Raw genomic sequence first — 23,255 nt, 5'->3', positions numbered from 1 at the left:
GGTGAATCCCCGGTTTAGGGAACCCTGTTGCCGAGTTCGATTCCCGCCGCTGTAGTGCTCTTTTTTTGAGTCTCAGGGTTTGGGATTTTCATTCATAATCATCAAAATCATATGGGCGTGTTTGTTCAAGGTTTCTCTCACAAATTTACTTCTCCCTTTCAAGCTGAACTTGCCGGTATCATATTTTGGGCTTCCATGTTCGTGCAAGACTTCAGATGCAGGACCCTATCCTAATTTCAGACAATCAAAGTCTAATCAAGGCTATACAAGATTAATCTTTCATGCAAAAGCCACCTCACTGGTCCTTTTTCAACTAAAGTTTCTATTGCAGGGTCAAACAAATAAATTTCGGTGGGTCCCAAGAAAAGAAAACAAAATGGCAGATTATTTATGAAAACAAGCAAGTGCATTTGTTGCCAATGTACAGGTTCACAAAATATGCCAAAATATCACTCATACCTGTCATCCTTCAACGTCTTGTCCTACAATGGAGATGTTATTCTCCAATCCCTTTGGAGATGCTTCTAGTTTAATAAAGTTGTTAAGTTCTAAAAAAAAACACGCTCTCCACACGCTCGCTGATTTTGAGTCACGTCGACTGCTACAATCAATCACCCAGGAGTGAGTGTATAATATAAGACATTTTGAGTTTTCGTTTGTATTGTTTGACCACTCGTCTTATTCAGAAAATTTATGCAAATATAAAAAACGAAAAGTTATGCTTAAAGTACCTTAGATAATAAAGTAAGTAAAATAAATAAATAATAATTCTAAAATTTTTTGAATAAGACGAGTGGTCAAACAGTGCAAGCAAAAACTCAAAATCTCTTATATTATTAGACGGAGGGAGTAGTAATCAAGAGTATTAGCGGTCACCGAACAGGGCAAATCAATCAATATACTCCGCATAGTACTCCTGGAGAACTAGAGACTGGGCATCTCCAATGTTTATGATCATAAGTAGCATTAAGGTGGGTCCCACTATTCTTATGGTTATTACCACAATGTTTGAAGCAAGAGTAAACTTTAAGATGGGTCCCACAATGTACTATTCTAGTACTTCTTTTATCAGCCATGCAAATTTTTCATCCTCACATTCATTTTACCCTATTATTTTATTGCTTGTGGTCAAGCCATAAGGTTAAAGCTTTCTTTTGCATTTAATGCCTTATGGCTTTGTTTCACAATGTATATGGTCACTATAAAACCTTATGGCCTCTTCTTATGGCCATATTGTGGCTGCCCTGCAAAAAGGAAATTAATACGAGGAAGAGCACAGATGAGCAATAGAAGTATCAGGGGTGTCAATAGTCACACAGCACTAACACTAGACTGCCAACTAGCAGTTCAGGTGATCACTGATCAGAGATAGCACCAAATAAAAGGTCTATCGAAGGAGTACATCATACTAGTTCAGGTGATCTTCTCCATAGAAGCAAAAGCCCTCATGTCTGGTGGTAAAGTGCCAGCTTACAGGAGAGGGAACAATCCAAAACCATGTCAGCTGACACCCTGTACTGACACTGACGGCACCTGGCTGTGCTGGGGCAACGTATCGTGATGATACGGTGACCTGGTGCTACTGCTGGATCGGTGCAATACTGAAAAGTGAAAAGAATCAAGACATGCACAGAGTGAGACGATAAACCAAAAAAAGACACCAGTACTAGATTAGTATAGCTAACTCCAGTTACCTGAACGGCATTCAGGCCCGTAAGTATCCACGACGAGGCCACCATGGTGGCCACCATGTAAGCACACACGGAGCCAAGTGTGCCCATGATGATGGCCACACACCGCTGAGGAGAAACCCCTGGCACAATCAAAACAAAATGCGTCTCTGTAGTGTCGCTCCTCGGAGACCGCGACTGCCTCGTCATCCATCAACTGTGTTTTGTCACAAGTTAGGTTTGGTTTAGTTCCCTAACTTTTTTTTAGAAAAAACATTACATCGAATCTTTGGGCACATGCATAGAGCATTAAATATAGATAAAAGTAAAAACTAATTGCACAATTTGCATGGAAATCGCGAGACAAATCTTCTGAGTCTAATTAATCTATAATTAGCCATAAGTGCTACAATAACCCACATGTGCTAATAACAGCTTAATTAGGCTCAAAGGATTCGTCTCGCGGTTTCCAGGCGAGTTATTCCCCCCGTCCCAAAATATAAGCATTTTTAGCATAGTGACAAGTCAAATATTTTTAACTTTAACTATTAATAGCAAAAGAAATTAAAAAGATCAAACATCTAAAATTAATGTTACTAGATTTATCATTAAACAAAGTATCATAATATGCAATTTTTTTTATTTAAAACATCTTACTTTTATAGATATTGTTGGTCAAAGTTGCATATCGGAAACCGTGTTAGACTCTAAAAATGCTTATATTTTGGGACGGAGGGAGTATGAAATTAGTTTTTTTCATTCATGTCCGAAAACCCGTTCCGACATCTGGTCAAACATCTGATGTGACACTCGAAAATTTTCTTTTCGCGAACTAAACACACCCTCATTAGTGATCTAAGGCCTGGTTTAGCTCCCAATTTTCTTTTTCCCAAAAACATCGCATCGAATCTTTGGACACATGCATGGAGTATTAAATATAGACAAAAACAAAAAATAATTGTTTAAATTTACATGGAAATCGCGAGACGAATCTTTTGAGCCTAATTAGTCCATGATTAGCCATAAATGCTACAGTAACCCACATATGCTAATGACGGTTTAATTAGGCTCAAAAGATTCATCTAGCGGTTTCCAAGCGAGTTATGAAATTAGTTTTTTTTCATATCCGAAAACCCCTTTCAACATCTAGTCAAACATCTGATGTGACATCTAAAAATTATTTCTCGCGAACTAAAATGTGCCTAAGCAAGCAGCACACGAATTGAATGGTAAGTAGTAATGAACAAACCTGTAGGCTACGAAGGCACGCGTGATCCGCCGAGGCGACGTCACCCTTGCAGATCGTACAGACTCCCCTACAGCGCCCGCCGTCTGGGTCACTGACGTGGCGAATCACTGTGCGGCCGTCGCTGTCGATCACGCGGCCGGTGGTGAACCTCGAGTTCTTGCTGCCGAATGTCCCAGGCGCGCAGGAATGGTGGCTACCACAGCAAAGACCACAGCAAAACCCAGCAAACACGGTCGAACCTCTCGCATGGCACAGCAAAATCGTCCAGTAGGAGGTCCTGCGCCCAACGGTGTCCGGCGACCTCGCCAGAGCGCGCCTTGCACTGGAACGTGCAAAACAGCGCGCTCTCGGCGGCTACCAGCACGTCCGCACACGTCTTGCAGCGCCGCCCGCTCGGTGGACGCAGGGGGACCAGCTTCCCCTTGCCCTTCTCTACTGGAATGGACTGAAAAGAACACATCGAAATGGTCAAGATTAACTGAACTTCGAAGATCAAACAATCAACAATTCAGACAGGAACAAGCAATGAACAACTTGCATCCGGCGTACCTCGATCCCGCCAACAAACCAGCTCCAAGGCTCATCCCCAATCACACGAAGATAACCTCCACCTCCTCCGCCTAAGAACCTAATGAGCAACGTGTCGTGTCCAGCCGCGTGGGTCTGGTGGTCTTCCTCGACGCCAGATCGGCACTCCGGTGCCACGCAGTAGAATAAGCTCTCGGCCTCCTCCTCCTCCTCCTCCTCCTCCTCATCGAAGAGGCCGTACACGTTGGCCTTCCTCTCAACGAGGGAAACGTCAGAAAAGATCGTCGTGCACCATGGCAGCAATCTGCATTGAACCAAACCAATCAGAGATTCAGCAAGAAACGCAATCTAATGATTCCCAACAAAATTCGATCCCGAATCCCAAATTTTTGTACCGCAATTGAACCAAGAACCCGATCTTTTCTCACAATTCCATCCAGAAACCCTCACCCAATCAAGAACCACACAAAAAGATGAACCCAATCTCACAACTCCATCCAGAAACCCTCACCCAATCAAGAACCACACAAAAAGATGAACCCAATGTCTCCAAGGGTCCAAGAACAGGGGGAAAACTCACCTCTTCCCGAGACTTGGGGCCCTCGAGCAGGTGCTCGACTCGCCGACCTTGCTGCTCTCGGAGTAATCGGCTGCACGTGAGCGCCGCCGTGCGCCGTCTGCCGCCGGGATGCAGGTCGATGAGGGCGCATTGCCGTGCGTGTGCGCCGCGCGCCGCTCTGCGTCTTCGTCGGCCTTCCCTATAGGTGGGGCGGAGATGGAAGTGGAGGCGCGTGCAGCGGCGCGCGCTTTGCGGCGCGCGTCCGTCGGAGGAGAGCACATGATCCGGCAAGAACTGCTCGCCGGAAACCAGAAGCGAGGAGGAAGAAGAGGAGGAAGACGAAGGAGAAGGAGAGGGAGAAGGAGGGAGGGTGTTTTTTCTTTTCTTGCGACGGATTCAGGAGGGACAGAATAAATAGGACGCCCGCCGAGTTGCTTCGCTTCGAACAATCACTTCTTTACGTCTTCCTTCGTGGCTTCGCGTATTCTTGTTTTACGTTTTTACCCTTTTTTTTTCTTTTTTTTTCTTTTTTCCTTGTGACACATTCTCCCCGTTTTAGGGGGCGGGCCCACTGTGTGTACATAGGTATTTTAGATGAATACGTAAGTTTTAGTTTGACAAAAAAAACATATATGTAATGTATAATACATATATACATAGGAAAAGACAAAAAGTAATAAGGGTATATTGAACCAAAGAGGCTAAAATGCCAGATTTCAGACTTCCTGGGCATAGCTCTCCTCCTTGCATGCGTAATGGGCCGAGCCAATTGAGCAAATCCAATCCCCATACCCCTTTGCGTCTGATGAACTAAATTTTAAAATATACCGTTCATTTTTTTTTTAAATATTCGGGATGCAAAATTTTTTGAAGAAATATATCGTCGATCTTGCATAATCTTGCACGAAAATAACGTAAACGTGACGTGGTGGATGGACGCACGATAAAAGTGCGAGACAGCGCAGTCTCGCCAAATCAATCGGCGACACCATCCAACGGTAATAGTACTGTAAATACGGCTCCATTTGATTAGAGATTAAATTATCTAATTAACTATTAACTAATAATAATTAGTGAATAACTTAATTAATCACTAATCAAGATAATTAACCATTAATTAAATCGACATGGCTCCGTATCACTGTTTGGTTCGGCAAGACCATTCTGTCTCGCACGAGACCATGCGGTCTCGCGCTGCTGGTGTGCGAGACCGCGTGATACTGCCCGTGACATCGCGCTCACATCGTTTTCGCGTAATGGTTGTGCGAGACCGACGATATATTTCTAAAAAAATTTTGTATCCCGTGTATTCCTGAAAAAATTGATTGAACATTGTATTTTTCAAATTTAATTCTGCTCCCCACAACGGCATGACCACACCTCCGGCAGGCTGCAGCCTGCAGCCGATTCGTTGCCCTTGTCGCAACCGCACCCATCCGTGGCAATGTGGGTCTTCCTCTCCTCAGAATCATGCATCCACCTCCTCCGCCGCTCCTCCACCTCCTGTTTGACCCCAATGCACTTCCAATACCTAGTCTCCAAGTGCGACCTCTCGCCGGTTGCGCCTGCCAAGGGCGTCCCGCGATTCGTACACTAGACTCCACATCCAGGCCCAACGATGCGCCGCAAGCGCCGGACCAGCCCGTGTTTAGTCTACTACGCTGCCGCGACGCGATGCAACCGATCGATGTTTGGTGCGTGGTAGCGTTGGGGAGCGTGGACCGGTGAGCTCGTGAGGATCGAGGAGCGAGACGCCCGCGCCGAGAATTGCACGAAACCCATCCGCCGGGGCGGGGAGCGCGGGGGGAAAGCATTGCTCACTGCCGAGTTCTAGCAATCGTGCGCGACGTGTCATGCGAGCTTGGTGGCTCTGCTTCCTGCGGACCGAGTGTGCCGTCGCAGTAACCACCCCGGCCTTCTTCAACCCAGCCGAACACAAGGGCTGCTGCCATTTTAGCATTGGGGTAATTGCAAATTTACCACTACTTTAAATAGTTATTGCAAAACTGTCACTAGAAAATTACAAAAATACCACTGGAACTATCATTCGAGTGGCATCCTTGCAAAATTAAAAAAACCAGTGGCAAATTTGCAAATGCCCCTTTAGCATTCGATAGCCTCTGGGCCCACATGCAAGCGAGAGAGGTTAGGGTAAATGAAAAACGAGACGCATATCATCACAGGTCGTAACCGCATGAGACGAACATGGTGTCGTCGTCCTCCCCGTCGTTGCCTAGTACTGGCTTGAACTCGACGACCATGTAGTTCCCCCGTCTCCCCCGGGTAGGGGACGCGGGAGTTGGTGCCGGCGGCGATGTCGCAGACAAAGTAGTACGGGGCCCAAGGTAGCGGCTCGTCGGAGTCCGGAGGGGATGGGGGCTTAGACGAGGACGAGCCCAGCGGAGGGGTCGAGCGCGAGGACGGAGACGTCACCGAGCAAGACGCGCGGGGACACGGTGAGCACCGACTCGCGTGGCGGCGCGGCGAGCTCAAGGGAGACGTCGTCGGCGCCCTGCAGCAGGACGGGCTCGCTATCGCCGCCTTCGCCGCCGCACACGCACGCCTTGCGGTTCAGGAACACCCACGTCGGCGACGACGGAGGAGGCGTCATACGAGCTCGATCGGTCGTCGACGACGACGTGCGCACTGTTAGAGTAGATGGTAGATAAAGATATATTAGAATATGATTAATTTGTGTGGATTCCTTCCTTACATGTAATCCTTCCTTATCTCTACCCATGTATCTTCTATATATATCGGCCCCCGAGGCTCGATACAACATGTCCAATATTCGCAGTATTCCTCTCTCCCTACACTATCCAACATGCAAGTACGGGAGTAAAGGGAGGAGTAGAAGTACCTCCGTCCCATAAAAAATCCATTCCTAACATCCCAAAGAGAGATTAGTGAAGAGTAAAAATGACTAAAATATTCCTCATTATTAGAAAAAGTAGTAATATCGATAGGTAGATAAGGGGTGTTTAATAGAGAAAACTTCTTAATTTATGTACCGATGTTAGATAGGATGGTAGTTAGTTTTTTGTGGGACAAAATTCAAACTCTAGAAATTACTCTTAAGTTTTTTTTGGACGGAGGGAGTAGAAGCTAGTTTTGAGGAGAGAAGGGGATGAGGATGTCAGCTCTGCTGGAGTACCTGATCTGCTACAGGGTGCTGCTCTGAAGGAGGGTGTCAAGCAGACTTCCAAGGATAGGCCAGCAAGAATGATTAAACGTAACCCAAGGGTGTTTGGGCCAGAGTGGGCTTAAGGCCCAGGCCAGCTGTAAGGGTGTGAGTTGCGTGTGGAGTGTGAATTGGTGAGAGAGCGATATAACTAACTCTGTAATATTCTGTTTCATTCGGCAAGAAAGAAGGTGGCGATGGCGGCGGCGGTGCCAATCCTGTCGGATTGGTAGACGATATCGAGTTCTTGAGAAAGTTTGTGTGTTCTTAGTTAGAGTAGCTAACAAATCTGGTATCAAAGCCGAGCTGAAAATTTTTTCTCTCAATTCGTTCTAATTTTGCGATAATTCCTGGGCGAGGTGGGGATTGTTGCCTTGTGCGACGAATCCCACAAAAGCTTCGGCTCCCTCAACTAGGTCCGCAAGATTTGAGCGTTTTGCCACCACGGCTCTTTACGAGAAGCCCCGCTACGTCACCAAGCAGGCCGCGAAGCTCATGGATCACGACGGCAAGCTTGATCTTCTTCTTCGCAAGATGGAGGAGACGGAGAAGAAACGGGAAGAAAGCGACAAGCGTCTGGAGAAATTGGAGGAGCAAAGCAGGGCAGAGTTCTTAGCCCTCAAGCTGGCGGTTGAGTCGCGGATCCCAGCGGTGGAGAAGCATGTGGATCTCCTACACGGCTCGGTGGTGGATCTGCAAGAGAAGATGGAGAAATTGCAGTCCGTGGTTCAGGATCCTTCCCGTGAATGTTCTCCTGCTCCGGATGCTTCTGGTCAAACCTTCAGTACTCCCTCTCCTACCTCTCCCAATCATGATTCTGATGTTTTGGATCCTACTTTGGGGAATTGGGCTAGTGCTGGCAATACATCTGGAATTGGGGGATCAGTACCACCTATGTCCTGTCCACAGTTTGACGGTGATAATCCTCAAATGTGGAAGTGCAATTGCGAAGAATATTTTGAGGTCTATGGGATTAATCCAAAGCACTGGGTTAGAGTGGCTGGCTTGAATTTCACTGGTAATGCAGCTTTCTGGCTCCAGTCTATGCGCTCTAAGCTTGTGGAGGTTTCATGGGGAGAATTTACTGAACATGTTTGCCTTCGATTCACTAAGGACAGGCAGGAAGTGTTGATTCGTCAGTGGTTTCATATGATTCAGGATTCTTCCGTTTCTGCATATGTGGAGAAGTTTGATAGTGTAATGCATCAGTTGTTGGCTTATAATAGTTCACTGCCTCTCAATTATTTTGTCACCAAGTTCGTGGAGGGATTAAAAAAGGAGATTCGTTCCGGTGTGCTTATGCAGAAACCACAGGATCTGGACTCAGCTTGTTCTTTGGCCTTATTACAAGAGGAAATTCTTGAAGGAGTTCCTTCTGTTTCTTTAAAACGAGTGGATTCTGCTTCTTTTGTTAAACAGTTTCCTAGACAGTTCTCTCTAGGCCCTTCTACTCCCAAGCCTGTTTCAGTTATGTCTCCTGAATCTCAGTCTGCTTTTAAAGTCAGAGCTGATAAGTTGGCTGCATTGAAATCGTATCGCAGATCTAAGGGTCTTTGTTTCACCTGTGGAGAGAGATGGAGCAGGGAGCACAAATGCAGTCCATCAGTTCAATTACACATTGTTCAGGAGTTATTGGAGGCTCTACAACAGGATGATTCACATCAGGAACTTGCTGACTCTGATTCTGTTGAGACAGTTGTGATGGCTTTGTCACAGCAAGCTTTCTCTGGCACTGAATCTGTCACTTCTTTCAGATTAAGAGGTTGGGTTCAGGGTATTGAGGTTCTGATGTTAGTAGACTCTGGGAGTTCTCATTCCTTTTTGGATGTTTCTCTGACCTCCAAACTAAAAGGGATTAGACCTTTACTCAAATCGGTATCTGTCAAAGTTGCTGATGGTGGCATTTTGTCCTGTTCTTCTTTTATCCCAGCTTGTACTTGGTGTACTCAAGGCCAATATTATCAAACTGAATTCAAGATACTTCCATTGGGGGCTTATGATGTGATTTTAGGCATGGACTGGTTAGCTTCCTTGGGGCAAATGCATGTTGACTGGTTTGCTAAATGGATGGAATTTGTTAAAGATGGCCATCCAGTTAAATTATAGGGTATTCAGGCTCTTACTGATCAATGCCATTCTATCCAGGGAGATCAGTTACAGGGGATGCTTAAGTTGGGCTCTATTATGCATGTTCTTCAAATTCATCAAGTAATTCCTTCTCCTGCAGTCTCTTCTGTTCCTGGTTTGCAGTCTGTGTTGCAGGAATTTCAGTCTGTCTTTGAAGAACCCACTACCTTACCCCCCAGGCGAGCTTGTGATCATCACATTCCTCTTCTCCCTCATTTTAAGCCTGTTTTTATTCGACCTTATCGGCATAACCCTGCTCAAAAAGATGAGATTGAGAAACAGGTTAAAGATATGTTGCTTTCTGGTGTTATTCAACCTAGTAACAGTGCTTACTCATCTCCTGCTCTGTTAGTGAAAAAGAAAGATGGAACTTGGAGGCTTTGTATTGATTATAGGAAGTTGAATGCTATTACTGTTAAAGGGAAATTTCCATTGCCTGTGATTGATGAACTCTTAGATGAATTGTCTGGGTCAAAGTTCTTTTCTAAGTTGGATCTCAGGGCAGGTTATCACCAGATTAGATTGGTTGCCGGAGATGAACATAAAACTGCTTTTCAGACTCATTCTGGTCATTATGAATATAGAGTGATGTCTTTTGGTCTCACTGGGGCTCCTGCCACTTTTCAGGGAGCTATGAATGATACTTTAGCTCCTGTATTGAGGAAATTTGCCTTGGTCTTCTTCGATGATATATTGGTTTACAGCCCTGATCTTTCCTCTCATTTGAGCCATCTCAGGCAAGTGCTGCAATTACTTTGTCAGCATCAATGGAAAGTTAAACTCTCTAAGTGCTCTTTTGCTCAGCCTCAGCTTTCTTACTTAGGTCACATCATCAGTGACAAGGGAGTTACTACTGATCAGTCTAAGATTGAAGAGGTTGTCAATTGGAAAGTGCCCACAACTGTTAAGAAATTAAGGGGTTTCTTGGGTTTAGCTGGGTATTACAGAAAATTTGTTAAAAATTTTGGCATCATTAGTAAGCCCTTAACTCAACTGCTGAGAAAGGATGTTCCCTTTGTTTGGTCCCCTGCAGCTGACCAGGCTTTTCTGTCCTTGAAGCAAGCTTTAGTTTCAGCACCTGTCCTAGCCTTGCCAGATTTCTCTTTGCCTTTCATTGTGGAGACAGATGCTAGTGATGGGGGCATTGGGGTAGTTTTATCTCAGCAGGGTCATCCAATTGCTTTTGTTAGCAAGGCTTTGGGTGTTAAGACTAAAGGATTATCTGCCTATGAGAAAGAGTATTTGGCTATTTTACTGGCTGTTGATCATTGGAGATCTTATCTGCAGCAAGGTGAATTTGTTATATTAACTGATCACCATAGCCTTATGCATCTCAATGAACAAAGATTAAATACTCCTTGGTAACACAAAGCTTTTACTAAACTGTTAGGGTTGCAGTTTAAGATTTGTTATAGGAAAGGGTCCAGCAATTCAGCAGCTGATGCCCTTTCTAGGAAATATAATGATGACTCCAGTGAATTGCAATTGGTTTCTAGCTGTGCTCCTGTGTGGCTTAAGGAAGTCACTGATGGTTATCTTGAGGATAACTTCTCTGCCCAACTTTTGACTGATCTTTCTCTGAAGGCCAATGCTCGACCACCTTTTTCTTTATGCAATGGTGTGTTGAAATATAAAGGCAGGGTATGGCTGGGTAACAATCTTGAGATGCAAAATAAAGTTATTGCTGCTCTTCATCACAGTCCTATGGGTGGTCATTCTGGCTTTCCTATTACTTATCAGCGGATCAAAGCTTTGTTTGCTTGGCCTCGCATGAAACAACAGATTCAGCGTTCGATTAAAGGCTGTCAAATCTGTTTGCAAGCTAAACCTGACAGATCCAAGTATCCAGGTTTATTACAACCTCTTCCAGTCCCTGATGGTGCATGGCAAATTATTTCTATGGATTTTATAGAAGGTTTACCTAAATCTGGTCGATTTGACTGTATTTTGGTGGTGGTTGATAAGTTCTCCAAGTACTCTCACTTTGTTCCTCTATCTCATCCATTTTCTGCTGTGGATGTGTCCCAAGCTTTTATGTGTAATGTGTATAAGTTGCATGGTTTGCCTTCTGTGATAATTTCTGATAGAGATAAGATCTTCACCAGTCAGTTTTGGGATTAGTTATTTACTCGTTCTGGTACTCAGTTGCATCTCAGTACGGCTTATCACCCACAAACAGATGGTCAAATGGAACGTGTGAATCAATGTCTGGAAATTTATTTACGCTGTTTTGTTCATGTTGTGCCTACCAAATGGAGCTCTTGGTTATATCTTGCTGAGTTCTGGTTTAATACTTCTTATCATTCAGCTTTGTCAAAGACCCCTTTTGAAGTGTTGTATGGCTATCCTCCTGGTCATTTTGGTATTCGTGAAGATGCTTGTAGTATCCCTGATTTGACTGAATGGCTCACAGAGCGAAGGTTGATGACTCAATTGTTGAAGCAGCACTTGGGCAGAGCTCAACAACAAATGAAACAGTATGCCGACAAGAAGAGAAGCTTTTGGGAATTTTCAGTGGGTGATTGGGTTTTTCTCAAGCTTCAGCCTTATGTGCAATCTTCAGTCGCTAGGAGAGCTAATCACAAGTTGTGCTTTCGTTATTTTGGGCCTTTCCAGATCCTGAGTAAAGTTGGGTTAGTGGCATACAAGTTACAGTTACCTCCTGATAGCACCATTCATCCTGTTTTTCATGTTTCTCAACTTAAATCTGCTGTTGGATTCTCTCCTTCTGTTCAACCTCAGCTTCCTGCCTTATCTCATCTGAAGGTGCCGGTGGCTGTGCTTGACAGTCGTCAGTCTCATCGAGGTAACTCTGTGGTTCCACAAGTTTTAGTTCGATGGTCTGGTGATGTTGCTGGACAGGAAACCTTGGAAGATCATGTGGAGCTGCAACAGCGTTTTCCTGGTGCTCCGGCTTGGGGGCAAGCCTTGTCTCAAGGGGAGGGGATTGTCAGCTCTGCTGGAGTACCTGATCTGCTACAAGGTGCTGCTCTGAAGGAGGGTGTCAAGCAGACTTCCAAGGACAGGCCAGCAAGAATGATTAAACGTAATCCAAGGGTGTTTGGACCAAAGTGGGCTTAAGGCCCAGGCCAGCTGTAAGGGTGTGAGTTGCATGTGGAGTGTGAATTGGTGAGAGAGCGATATAACTAACTCTGTAATATTCTGTTTCACTCGGTAAGAAAGAAGGCGGTGATGGCGGCGGCGGTGCCAATCCTGTCGGATTAGTAGACGATATCAGTTCTTGAGAAAGTTTGTGTGTTCTTAGTTAGAGTAGCTAACAGAGGAAATCGATTCGACGAAGAGAGATGGCGAGGAGGATTGGTAATACGAGTTTGAATCAATCCGCGTGGGTTTTTCTCGCGTGGTGCTGTGGAGAGGGTAGAGAGGCCGGCGTGCAGCGCTGGAGAGGAGGATTGGTGATCGTTCTCTTTTTCTTTTTGGCAGTTGCCGTTTTGGTGTCTGCAGAGAAAGCAAGTCGTCGAAAGGCAGCGGCGAAACGCCCGACCAGCTCGTGTCTACGCTACGCTCCTGCGCGCGATGCAACCTAGTCCGACCGGTGTGTGGCAGCGTGGGGAATCAGGCGCGTCGGGGCGGTGCGAAAAGAGTTCGTTCGTTCGTTCGATCGTGCATTCGTGCGTGCGTGAGCCGAGCGAGACGTGACTCGTGTAGCCACATGAGCTTTGCCGGTGCCGGCGTGCCGAGCTGCTTCCTGCGCACCGAGCTAGTCGGCTACGTGAGTGGGACGTCGCGGCAGGCAGCAACACTGCCACGCCAGCGGCCGCTCTGCTTCGACCAGCTGAACACAAATGAGCAGCGCACGAAAGCTTCCGCTAGCTAGGTCCACGAACAAAAACCAAATGAGATGCATGTGGTCGCAGGCAACGTGACACGAACAAAATACTTTCTACTAGGCAGTAGGCATAGCATAGCTTAACCCTTAAGATTTCTTAATAACATACTGCAATGAGAATTACTTCGTACTCCCTCCGTCCCACAATATAAGGGATTTTGAGTTTTTACTTGTTACGTTTGATCACTCGTCTTATTCAAAATTTTTTTAAATATAAAAAATGAAAAGTTGTGCTTAAAATACTGTGGATAATAAAGTAAGTCATAAATAAAATAAATAATAATTTCAAAAAATTTTGAATAAGATGAGTGGTCAAACGTTGCAAACAAAAACTTAAAAATCTCTTATATTATGGGACGGAGGGAGTATGATATGAAAAATACTTCTTCACCGGATACAATAACCACTCCAGAAAAATTCAAACAAATGCATGCCTTAGTGAACAATCTAATGTTTTCGTAATCTGTTTTTTAGGAGCGTTTAGTATTTTTTTTAAAAAAAAATCAGAACAGTTTATCTCTTATTGTCAAGATGTAGATTGATGAATTTGTGGCTTGCAATTTTTTTTCTGAACTACACGGGAACCTGCCTTGTTGGGGATCAAAAAGAAGAGCTGGAAATGGAGACCATGTGTGCAGGCAGGGCAACTTGACAAGTACTGAGTGATTTTCACTCAAAGTTGATTCCAGGTTCCAACTTTGAGGATGCAACAGCAGAAACAATAATCAAGAGGAGCATAACAAAAAGACAAATTAAACCTGCAAAGTTAATTTAATTATCCAGGCATGCTATTAACATACTACTCGAGTACTACCGCAATAAGTGCAACATTATCCGACATAAGCATAACAAATCATGAAAAGGAATAGCAGCATTCTACAGTCATTCTCAAGAGGCAGGCGAAGAGAACTCCAAAATGCGAACATTTGAAAGATCCAAAATGCCTACATCCAACTGGTTATCACACGCAGAGGTAGCACCCTCCTTAGACAAACCTTTAATCAAAGAAAACACAAGTTAGTCAAAATACTAACGAACATGCATGTTTGAGTGACAGGAAGTGGTACTAATAATCTTGCCCTAAAAGTGCATTTGCATGGTTTGATAAAAACTACACAAATTTCTGTTATTATAGGATAAAAAGAAGAGGAAGCGATAACTGATAGAACAACTTGATTTGAGTGATAGGAATTGAAGTGGTAATAATCTTGCCCTAAAAAGTGCCATATGGTTATCAGGAAATAATATTCACATATATGAATAAGAGAATATGAAGAGCAAGAGGAAATAATAATCTGAGACTGCTGCAAGAAGTTGGTGCAAATGTCAGGAATAACAGGATACAGCAAAAGAAACTACTAGCAGGAAGGTTTAAGTGATGAATGTAAAAGAAAACATGAATTGATGTTTTTATATGTATCCATCTTCAATACCATGTGTACAATTGTGCATATTGCTCTCAGTGATAGGTCTTAGTGTCTTACCACCTTGTTAGTACATTCAGAAAAATTCAGGGCAACATAAATGTTCTTTACATGAACAAAATGAATGTATTGCAATTTCAGCGTATGGATGCAAGATGCGTAATTATACATGACACATATTACACGGTTCATGCGGACAGTGGGTATGAATTAAGCAGCAGAACTGAACTTTTTATCATACCGAGTAATGCATATATATATGTGCAAATGTTTATGCAAACAAACACCATAAATAAAAGTTCTAGACCAAATTTGTCAAAATTTAATGAATTTCAGGAACCATCAAGATCAACATATGAATGGCCAAATAGGTAGGCAAGAAACTCAAATGAACTCCAATTATTTGGGATTAAACGCAAACTGAACACACCAATTCATCAAAATTTACTGAACGCGCATACTGCTCAGAATTCACAACAGGTCGGTACCATGAAAAGCAGTCTTATATACACACGGCACAGACACATCAATCAACATGGAACACTGAACACAAAAACTAGCCAATCAAACCATGAGATCAAATGCGCGCAAAGCGGACATAATAGCTAGGACATACTGGTATAAAGTTGCTCAATACTGTCACTACACGACCAATAGGAGCAGTACTTGAAAGTTGAAACCACACTACCCTAGTACTATGTCCCGTTCTAATTAGCAGATTTAAGAACATTGACAAGATGAGCACTAGTAGTATCAAGGAAGTGTTGAGCGCACGAAACAATTACCTGCGGAGAGCGCGGGCGGGAGCACCATTGGAAGAAGGCCGTAAGGAAACACACGGGCGTTCTCCGGCACGGTCATCTTGTGGGTCTCATACTCCAGGACCTCCTTCGCGCGCAGGTCGACGCCGACGAGCGGAAGAAAATTTGGTGAGACTGAAGTCTTACGCTCCCGCGAAAAACTTAATCTCTTGTGCGACACGTGTTCTGTTACAATCTCAAAGCAGATAACTCCCTCAAACCCTCTTAACGATACAACCTAACGCCGTTAGCACGCGAGAAGACAGACGCAGCGCGCGCGGCTACGGGGAGATGGACGAGCGCGGCGCGGGAGATGAACCGGTGCTCCTCCATGGAGTGCTGGCGGCCCGGCGCCGATGAGTTAGAACCATTTTGAGTTTTCACTTTGTCAGACACAAGCATCAGCTTCTCTGCAAGTTCTGTTGTCTTGTTATTTTGTGTTTTTGCATATGGATATTATAAGACATCTTCTAATCTAATCTGATGAAATTCTGAACTGAGTGCTCAAGTTTGTTCTTCTTGTTCTACTTCACTGTTGGAGCTTGTTATCTTAATTCCCAATTTATATAATCACCAATAGTCAAGTTTATTATCGGAGCTTCAATAGTAGAGCTCTGTACTTAATTTATCTAATCACCATATGAGCTCACTGTATGTATGGTGCAGATGCAACTGTTAGGAATCATTGCCGTATCGTTCAATGTCTTAGGCCGCTGCCGCAGCCGCGGCATATGCCACCATGCACTGTCCCTCAGGCATCGCCGGCGTGGGAGCTTCAGCCTCATGTCGCTACCCTAGCTACCGCAGGGCCACCGGCGTCGGGGCTTTCACCGCCACCACTATTGTTCCTCAGGCATCACCGGCGTCGGGCCGTCAGCACTCCATCGAGGAGTCATATCTCTCATCGTGCTCGTCCATCTCCCCGCAGCTGCGCCATGCCCGTCGTCTTCTCGTGTGCTAAGTGCTAACGACGACGTGCCGTATCGTTAAGGAGGTTTGAGGGAGTTATCTGCTTTGAGATTGTGACAGGACACGTGTCGCACAAGAGATTAAGTCTTTCGCAGGAGCGTAAGACTTCAGTCTTACCAAATTTTCTTCCCCGACGAGCTGGTCCTCCACGAAGAAGTACACCACGTCGGGGTTCTTGGGGTGGACGAGCGCGAGCACCGGGGCCTTCTCCGGCAGCCCAGCCGCCTTGTAGCTCTCGCTGGCCCAGAGGTCGGCGAAGCTCACGGCGTACTCAAGCGTCCACACCTTGGTCCCTGCCTCCCTGGATCAACCAGCGTGTGCATGGAGACCTTGGTAGTAGCACCGGCACCGTCGCTTGCAGAGCCTATGTCCACGCACCTGAACTTGCCGTCGCTCAGCCGCACGCAGCGGCGGGAGACGAACGCTCTCTCGGCGCAGTAGTCGCAGCCGTGGCAGTCCTCGTCGTGTTCTGGCGGGAGCTCGACCCTGGGGAGCGGGACGTACTCCATGTGCGGCTCGTCGACGAACGGGTCGCAGAAGAGGAGGCCCGCCGCGGTGTCCACCCAGTAGAGCTTGCCGGCGTAGGAACCGACGTCGAAGCATCTCCAGATCCAGCGGGGCAGGGGGTTGTTGACGGGCTTCTTCTCCCACAGGCCGGTCTCGGACGAGAAGCAGAGGAGGGTGGCCTTGTCGCCGCCAACGATGAACTTGAACTCGACGACCAGGTACTTTCCCCCACCTCCTGGCGCGGCGATGATGCTCAGATCGTTGTTGAAGACGCATCCCTCAGGGTCGGGGAGGTAGTAGGCGGTGCGGGCGGCGATGTCGCAGACGAAGTAGCGCTGGGTCGGCATGGTGGTGACGTGGTACGTGTGCACCTTGCCGTCGGCGTCGGTGAAGGACCGCAGCTCACCGGGACCAGGTCCTGGGGGCGGCGGCGCGAGGAGGAGGACGAGCCCCGCAGAGGGGTCGATCGCGATGACGAAGGACTTCCACTTGGCAAAGGGGCTCACCTTGGCCGGCGTGATGCGCCGGGACACGGCGAGCTTCGAGACGCGCGGCGGCGCGGCGAGCTCGAGGGCGAGGTCGGCGCCCTCCGGTAGGGGGATCCCGCCGCCGCCGCCGTCGCCGTCGCCGCACGCGTACACCTCCCGGCTCAGGATCACCCACGACGTCGACGGCAGAAGAGGAGGCCCCATTCGAGCTCGCTCAGATGACGCCGCACAGCTGCTTGGTGCGAGCTCCGGGAGATGGGGGGAGAGAGAGAGAGAGAGAGAGAGAGGAGAGGAGAGGACTAGGACTAGTAGAAGAGGCGGAGGAGCTAGGGTTTTTGAGGAGAGAAGGCCAGGAGGAGGAGCGGTGACCGGCGAGCTTTCGCGATTGCCGTTTCGTGGCTGCGTGCGGAGAGGGGCGGAGAGCCGAAGAGGAGAAAGGGAGGCGACGTGAACGGAAAGATTCGCGGCGAAAGGTGTGGCAGGCTCGCCGCAGCCTTTGTCAGTTGGTGATTGAACGCGCCCAACCAATCCGCGTCGTCTACCACACTACTACTCCTGCGATGCGATGCGAGCAAGGCCCGGCGCTGCGTGCGCCCGGTGCATCAGTGCATGGCAGCGAGAGGACCGTGGACCGGTGAAGAGCGAGCGAGACGCTCGCGACTCGCGAGTGCACGAATTCGCAGGGGAAAGGCGCGCGATGCGGGGAGTTCGTGCGCGCGCGCGGGCGGGAGAGGCTGTCGCGGTCTCAGCTAGCTCCGCGGCATGCGTGATCGCCTGCTCGGCCCAGTAGAAATCTTCCCCCAGTTCTGGACCTCGTGTCAGGACACCGGTGGCCATTGTGGTGGCCCATACAACATGGCCCGCATGGCGTTCTGGATCAATCTCAGCCCAACGCCGAACAGACACGGCCCATGTTCAACGAGCAGCCCACACCACAACGCCTTCTCGGTTCCGCAGCGGCGCCAAGCACAACAGATTCGCCGAGAGACAGCACGGCGTGCCACGGAGACTTCAGGGTCACTCCAGCACGGGCTCCTACACCGAACCAAACCCATCCCAAGCATCTGGAACACCAGAGACCCCAGATGGCATCGTAGAAACAACAGCTCAAAACACGGTCGCAACACAACACTGCTCTGGTTTCCATCTCCACATGACCTCTTCGATGCGAACAACTCGAAATCCAACCTCCAAAGCGCCTGAACCGAAAGGCGACGCGCTGGCCGAGACAAACCCCCCATACACTTGCTGCTGTCCAATCTAATCACTCCAGTAAACAAAACCCTCGTGCCACTGTCGTATCCATCGCGCAACCGACAGCAGCGAGCCCCATTGATGAGCGCCCGCGCATTGAAAACGCATAGAAGCTCTTGACACGGCGCCAAACCCGGCTCCTGTGAGATTCGAACAGCTTGCCAAATGCCAATCCAAACTGCGACGTGTACTGTAATGGTACAGCAACGGGCAGCATGGAGTAGTCGAATGATTGATCCGTATAAAAATGGCGCATCATTTTTGTTGAGGATAAAAGGTTCAGAAGCAAACAGCAAACATGGATTAGTACTAGTAGTACTCGTAATAAAGAGGTCAGATTCATTCATTCACTCGTTTGCATTAGTATTTCCATCTCTCCTGCTGAGTTGAAGAGCAGGAAATACTTGATCCAACCACCCCATGGGCCATCACCATGAGCCTTGAACAATACTCCTAGCTTATCTCAGGAGAAAAGGCAAAGTAGCAGTACTAATTACAGTACACACCTACATTTGATTCCGTCACAGACTTTTCTTCTCTCGATGGACAGCAGACGAGCGATCTGCCCTACCGGCATCAATGGCACGGTCCACATACAGCAAGGACAACCAAGAACACCGGGCACCCACCAGCTTACTGTCCTCCATTGCCGGACTGGAGTGCACAGCTCCAGAGTTAACCGTGCTGTCGGAGGCCGGCGTCGGCGGCGAGCAAATTCAGCGCTCAAAATCAGCAACTATAGAATTTTGGACACGACTGGGTTATGATTGCAGCTTTCCTACCTAGCTACAGCTCTACAAGCCATGGGAGAAGATTCATGGAAGCAGCTATTGGCCTATTGTCATCTTCTTCTCTTTTGGGGGTTTTTACCTTTACACGCTGCTCCCTTGATCGGAGGTGTCCTCGTAGTAGTATGGCGACAGCTTGCCGTCCTTCTCCAGCCTTGGCCTTGTGGCCTCGGCGCGCACTTCTTGCAGCATCTTGACCACCCTGCGCATCGCCGGGCGGTTGATCGGTAGGGAGCTCGAGCAGAGGAGGGCGATGTTCAGCACCCTGTTGATCTCATCCTTGAAGGTCATGTCGAGTTTGCTGTCGAGGACATGTTCTACCCCCTTCTGATCAATTGTGCTGCACACCCACTTCACCAGGTCCTTCTCGCCGAACTCTGGATCGACTGGCGGTTTCCCTGTCACGAGCTCAAGAAGAACCACTCCGAAGCTGTATATGTCGCTCTTCTCATTGACGCGGAGTGTGTATGCATACTCTGCACAAAACAAGTACATCAGATTCACAATTCTAAAGGACTAACTGAAACTTACATCTAAAATAATTAGTGAGACTTACCAGGTGCAATGTAACCACATGAACCCGCGATCACTGACATCGACTTGGGGCCCCGGACAGTGGCTTCTACCACTTTGGCAACCCCAAAGTCTGCAACACGGGCACCGAATTCAGCATCCAAGAGGATGTTGTTCGACTTGACATCCCTATGGACGATCGCAGGGACGTAGTCATGGTGAAGATAGGATAACCCCTCCGCTGCATCCAGAGCAATCTTGTACCGCGTCGACCAATCCAGCAAACCAGCCTTGCTGCTGTGTAGCACATCTCCTAGGCTACCATTGGGCATGTACTCGTACACCAGCAACTTGGTGTCATTGTGCGTGCAGCTACACCAGAGCTTGACAATGTTCTTGTGGCGAATCTTGCCAAGAGTCTTCACCTCCGCCTCAAAGCTGTTGTCAGCTGTGGATCCTTCACCCCCGTTCTCAACATCCGTCCCCTTCTTTAACCCCCAAAGCTTCTTAACGGCAACCACCTCACCATTGCTGAGCACTGCCTTATACACTTTCCCGGATGCGCCACTACCAATCACATTATCCTCATCAAGACAATCCAGGATCTCATACTCGCTGAATGAGAGCTTGTGGAATGATGTCAATGACCATTTCGAACGGTCGGCACTTAGCTTAGAATTGTTGAAGCTCCGGTACCTCCAGTAGAACCACGCAACTCCAGCAACCAGAACAACAGCCGCAAATATGAAAATTGAGCGCATCATCCAGGCGAAGCCAGCGCGGGATCTAGGACCTCCCTGTGAATTGGCACATAGACCGGCATTATCTCCACATAACCCCGGGTTGCCCAAGAAGCTGCTTCGATATGCCGCCGTCGCATACTGTGGCGGAAGCGCGCCACTGAGCTGGTTATTGGAGACATTGAACTGGTTCAGCTTCAGATTCTCCAATTGCATTGGTACCTCACCGGTGAGACGGTTGCCGGAGAGGTCAAGGTAGTTCAGCACCGGCAAATCGCCGAGCTCTGCTGGAATTGCTCCGGTAAAGCCATTGTCGGCGAGGTTGAGCTCACTAAGCTTCTTCCAAGAATTGATTCCCCGGAGCAGCTGACCTGACAACGAGTTGTTCCGGAGAACAAGCCGGCCGAGCTCTTCGAGGCCGCCAAGAGACCCAGGGAGCGGGCCGGAGAGCATGTTGCCGTCGGCGGAGAGCTCGTACAGCTTCGAGGCCGAGCCAATTTCCGGCGGGATGCTACCAGTTAGCCGGTTATTGGACAGCACCAGCTTGGACAGGTTGGCCGCGCCGCCGATGACCGGAGAGATCACTCCGGTGAGCTGGTTGTCGTTGAGCTCGAGCAGCGACATGTGCGGCAGGCCCCAGACCGCGGCGGGCACGTCGCCGTCGAGCCTGTTGTTCGACAGCCGCACCCGCCGCAGCCTCCGGCAACGCCCGAGCCCGTCGGGGATGCGACCGGAGAGCTTATTGTCGAGCATAAGAAGCTCCTCGAGCTCGCCGCGGTCGCATATCGCCGGCGGGATCTCGCCGGAGATGGAGTTGTCGGACATGTCCACGCACACCAGAGGGCTGTTCTTGCCGAGGTCGGCCGGCAGCGTGCCGTTCAGCCGGTTGGCGAACAGCCGCAGCTCGACGAGCGACGCCGCCTTCGCCACCGACTCCGGCACGGGCCCCGTCAGCGAGTTGGCGTACAGGTGCACGCTCTCCAGCTTCGGCGCCTCGAAGAAGTCATCCGGGATGGCGCCGTTGAGCCTGTTCATGGCGAGGTCCACGCCCTGGAGCTCCGCGAGCTTGCCGAACCCCACGGGAATCGGCCCAGTGAGCGAGTTGTTGTACAGCTCGATCTGCACGACGCTCGTCAGCCGCGTAATCTCCGGCGGTATCGAGCCGGTGAGCGCGTTCGTCGACAAGTCGAGGTCCGTGAGGTTGCCGAGCCTGCCGAGAGACGCCGGGATGGCGCCGATGAGGTTGCAGCCGGCGAGCCAGAGCACGCGCAGAGCGGAGAGGTTGCCGAGCTCGGCGGGCACGGGCCCCGCCACGAACGGGTTGTAGGACAGGTTGAGCTCCCGGAGCGTGGACACGCCGCCGAGGAACGGCGGGACCTCGCCGCCGAGCAGGTTGTAGACGAGGGAGAGCGACTCGAGCTTCTTGAACCGGCCGAACGACTCCGGTATCGGGCCGGAGAAGTTGTTGCTGTCGAGCTTGAGGTACACGAGCTCCGGGAGGGCCGCGAGCGCGTCGGGGAGCGGGCCGACGAGCGCGTTCATCGACAGGTCGAGCCGCCGGAGCGCCTTGCACGGCGCGACGGCGTCGGAGCTCAGGTTGGGGCCGATGTAGTTGTAGCTCAGGTCGATGCTCGCGACGCGCGGGAGGCGGCACAACGCCGCCGGGAACGACCCGGTGAGGTTGAGGCCCGCGAGGGAGATCCCCGTCACGGCGCCGCCGCCGACGCCGGCGTCGCAGGAGACGCCCGTCCAGCTGCAGGGCGTGGCGTCGCGCGCGTTCCAGTCCGCCAGCGCGCCATCCGGGGCGGCGAGCGCGCGCCTCGCGTCGAGCAGGGACAGCCCGTCCTGGTTCACCGCCACCCCGACATTGACGACGACGAGCACCAGCAAGAGGGAGAGGAGGAGTGAGCCAGACCCCATGGTTAACTTCTCGACGCGGTTTCCGGCGGCAGCAAGACGGGGGTTCAGACGAGGTGCGGCGGTGGCGAGGCCGTGGAGGCCGGCATTGGCGGCGGCGATGGGAGGAGAGGCTGAGTTGGTGGGTGCTCTTATGGAGAGGAGAAGCAGCGGAAGCAAGTGGGAGAGTAGAGTAGCTGATGAGCTGAGTAGAGAGTGGGAGTGGATGGGTCGAAACAATTTTTTTTTTTACTTTTTACGAGAAGAATAGATTAATGGGATCGGTGAAACATGGGGGAGACCAAGGTTTGACCTGTTGTGTTGGGGCTCTGGTTGCGGTACGGCTGCTTTTGGCTGTGTGTTGAGCCACTGGGTTGTGGGCCCGGTTGCTTCTGTAGCGATCAAACCGCCGCGGATTCAAGTCACTCAACCGTGGAGGATGATCGTACTGTAGTACTGAATTGTCGCGGAAGTTTTTGAACAAGTTTACCTCTTGACTTTTACGTTTAGGAAACATAATTTTGTGCTATGGTTTTCCTTCACGTTTACATTTTACAAACTAGTATTTTTTAATTACACAAAATATGTGCATGTACATAAAACATATCGTTTCTAACCTTACATGTTGTTGTGTCATCCAACATTGTGCCCGCATACAAACAATAGCGTAGCATGATGACGTGGCATACTGTAACACTACATCTAGTAAAGT

General features: G+C 48.8%; 3 protein-coding genes and 1 non-coding gene across 4 annotated transcripts; 1 reads left to right on the top strand and 3 right to left on the bottom strand.

Annotated features, from left to right (window-relative positions):
* Positions 1-1,321: 1,321 nt before the first annotated feature.
* LOC112937641 (uncharacterized) lies at positions 1,322-3,751 on the bottom strand. The gene is made up of 4 exons (XR_010738939.1): positions 3,469-3,751; positions 2,920-3,364; positions 1,695-1,887; positions 1,322-1,601 (listed from the first exon to the last, which is right to left on the bottom strand). It is a non-coding gene; the product is annotated as an uncharacterized protein (transcript).
* Positions 3,752-7,384: 3,633 nt separating this feature from the next.
* LOC136354938 (uncharacterized) lies at positions 7,385-12,509 on the top strand. Its single transcript, XM_066306835.1, has 4 exons — positions 7,385-7,416; positions 7,604-7,971; positions 10,348-10,463; positions 11,436-12,509. Exons 1-4 carry the CDS (start codon positions 7,385-7,387, stop codon positions 12,393-12,395), a joined length of 1,476 nt encoding a protein of 491 aa, XP_066162932.1. The 3' UTR covers positions 12,396-12,509.
* A 3,732-nt stretch (positions 12,510-16,241) lies between these two features.
* LOC107280821 (uncharacterized) lies at positions 16,242-17,648 on the bottom strand. The gene has a single exon (XM_066309051.1). It carries the CDS (start codon positions 17,554-17,556, stop codon positions 16,618-16,620), a length of 939 nt encoding a protein of 312 aa, XP_066165148.1. The 5' UTR covers positions 17,557-17,648; the 3' UTR covers positions 16,242-16,617.
* Positions 17,649-18,922: 1,274 nt separating this feature from the next.
* On the bottom strand, positions 18,923-22,725 carry LOC4326367 (receptor-like protein kinase HSL1). Its single transcript, XM_015763222.3, has 2 exons — positions 19,951-22,725; positions 18,923-19,870 (listed from the first exon to the last, which is right to left on the bottom strand). Exons 1-2 carry the CDS (start codon positions 22,565-22,567, stop codon positions 19,479-19,481), a joined length of 3,009 nt encoding a protein of 1,002 aa, XP_015618708.1. The 5' UTR covers positions 22,568-22,725; the 3' UTR covers positions 18,923-19,478.
* Between the last annotated feature and the right edge of the window lie 530 nt (positions 22,726-23,255).

Source organism: Oryza sativa, chromosome 1 (genome assembly GCF_034140825.1).
Source record: "Oryza sativa Japonica Group chromosome 1, ASM3414082v1".
NCBI lineage: Eukaryota > Viridiplantae > Streptophyta > Magnoliopsida > Poales > Poaceae > Oryza > Oryza sativa.
Note: the sequence above shows the minus strand (reverse complement) of the source record. Positions and strands in the feature narration are given on the sequence as shown.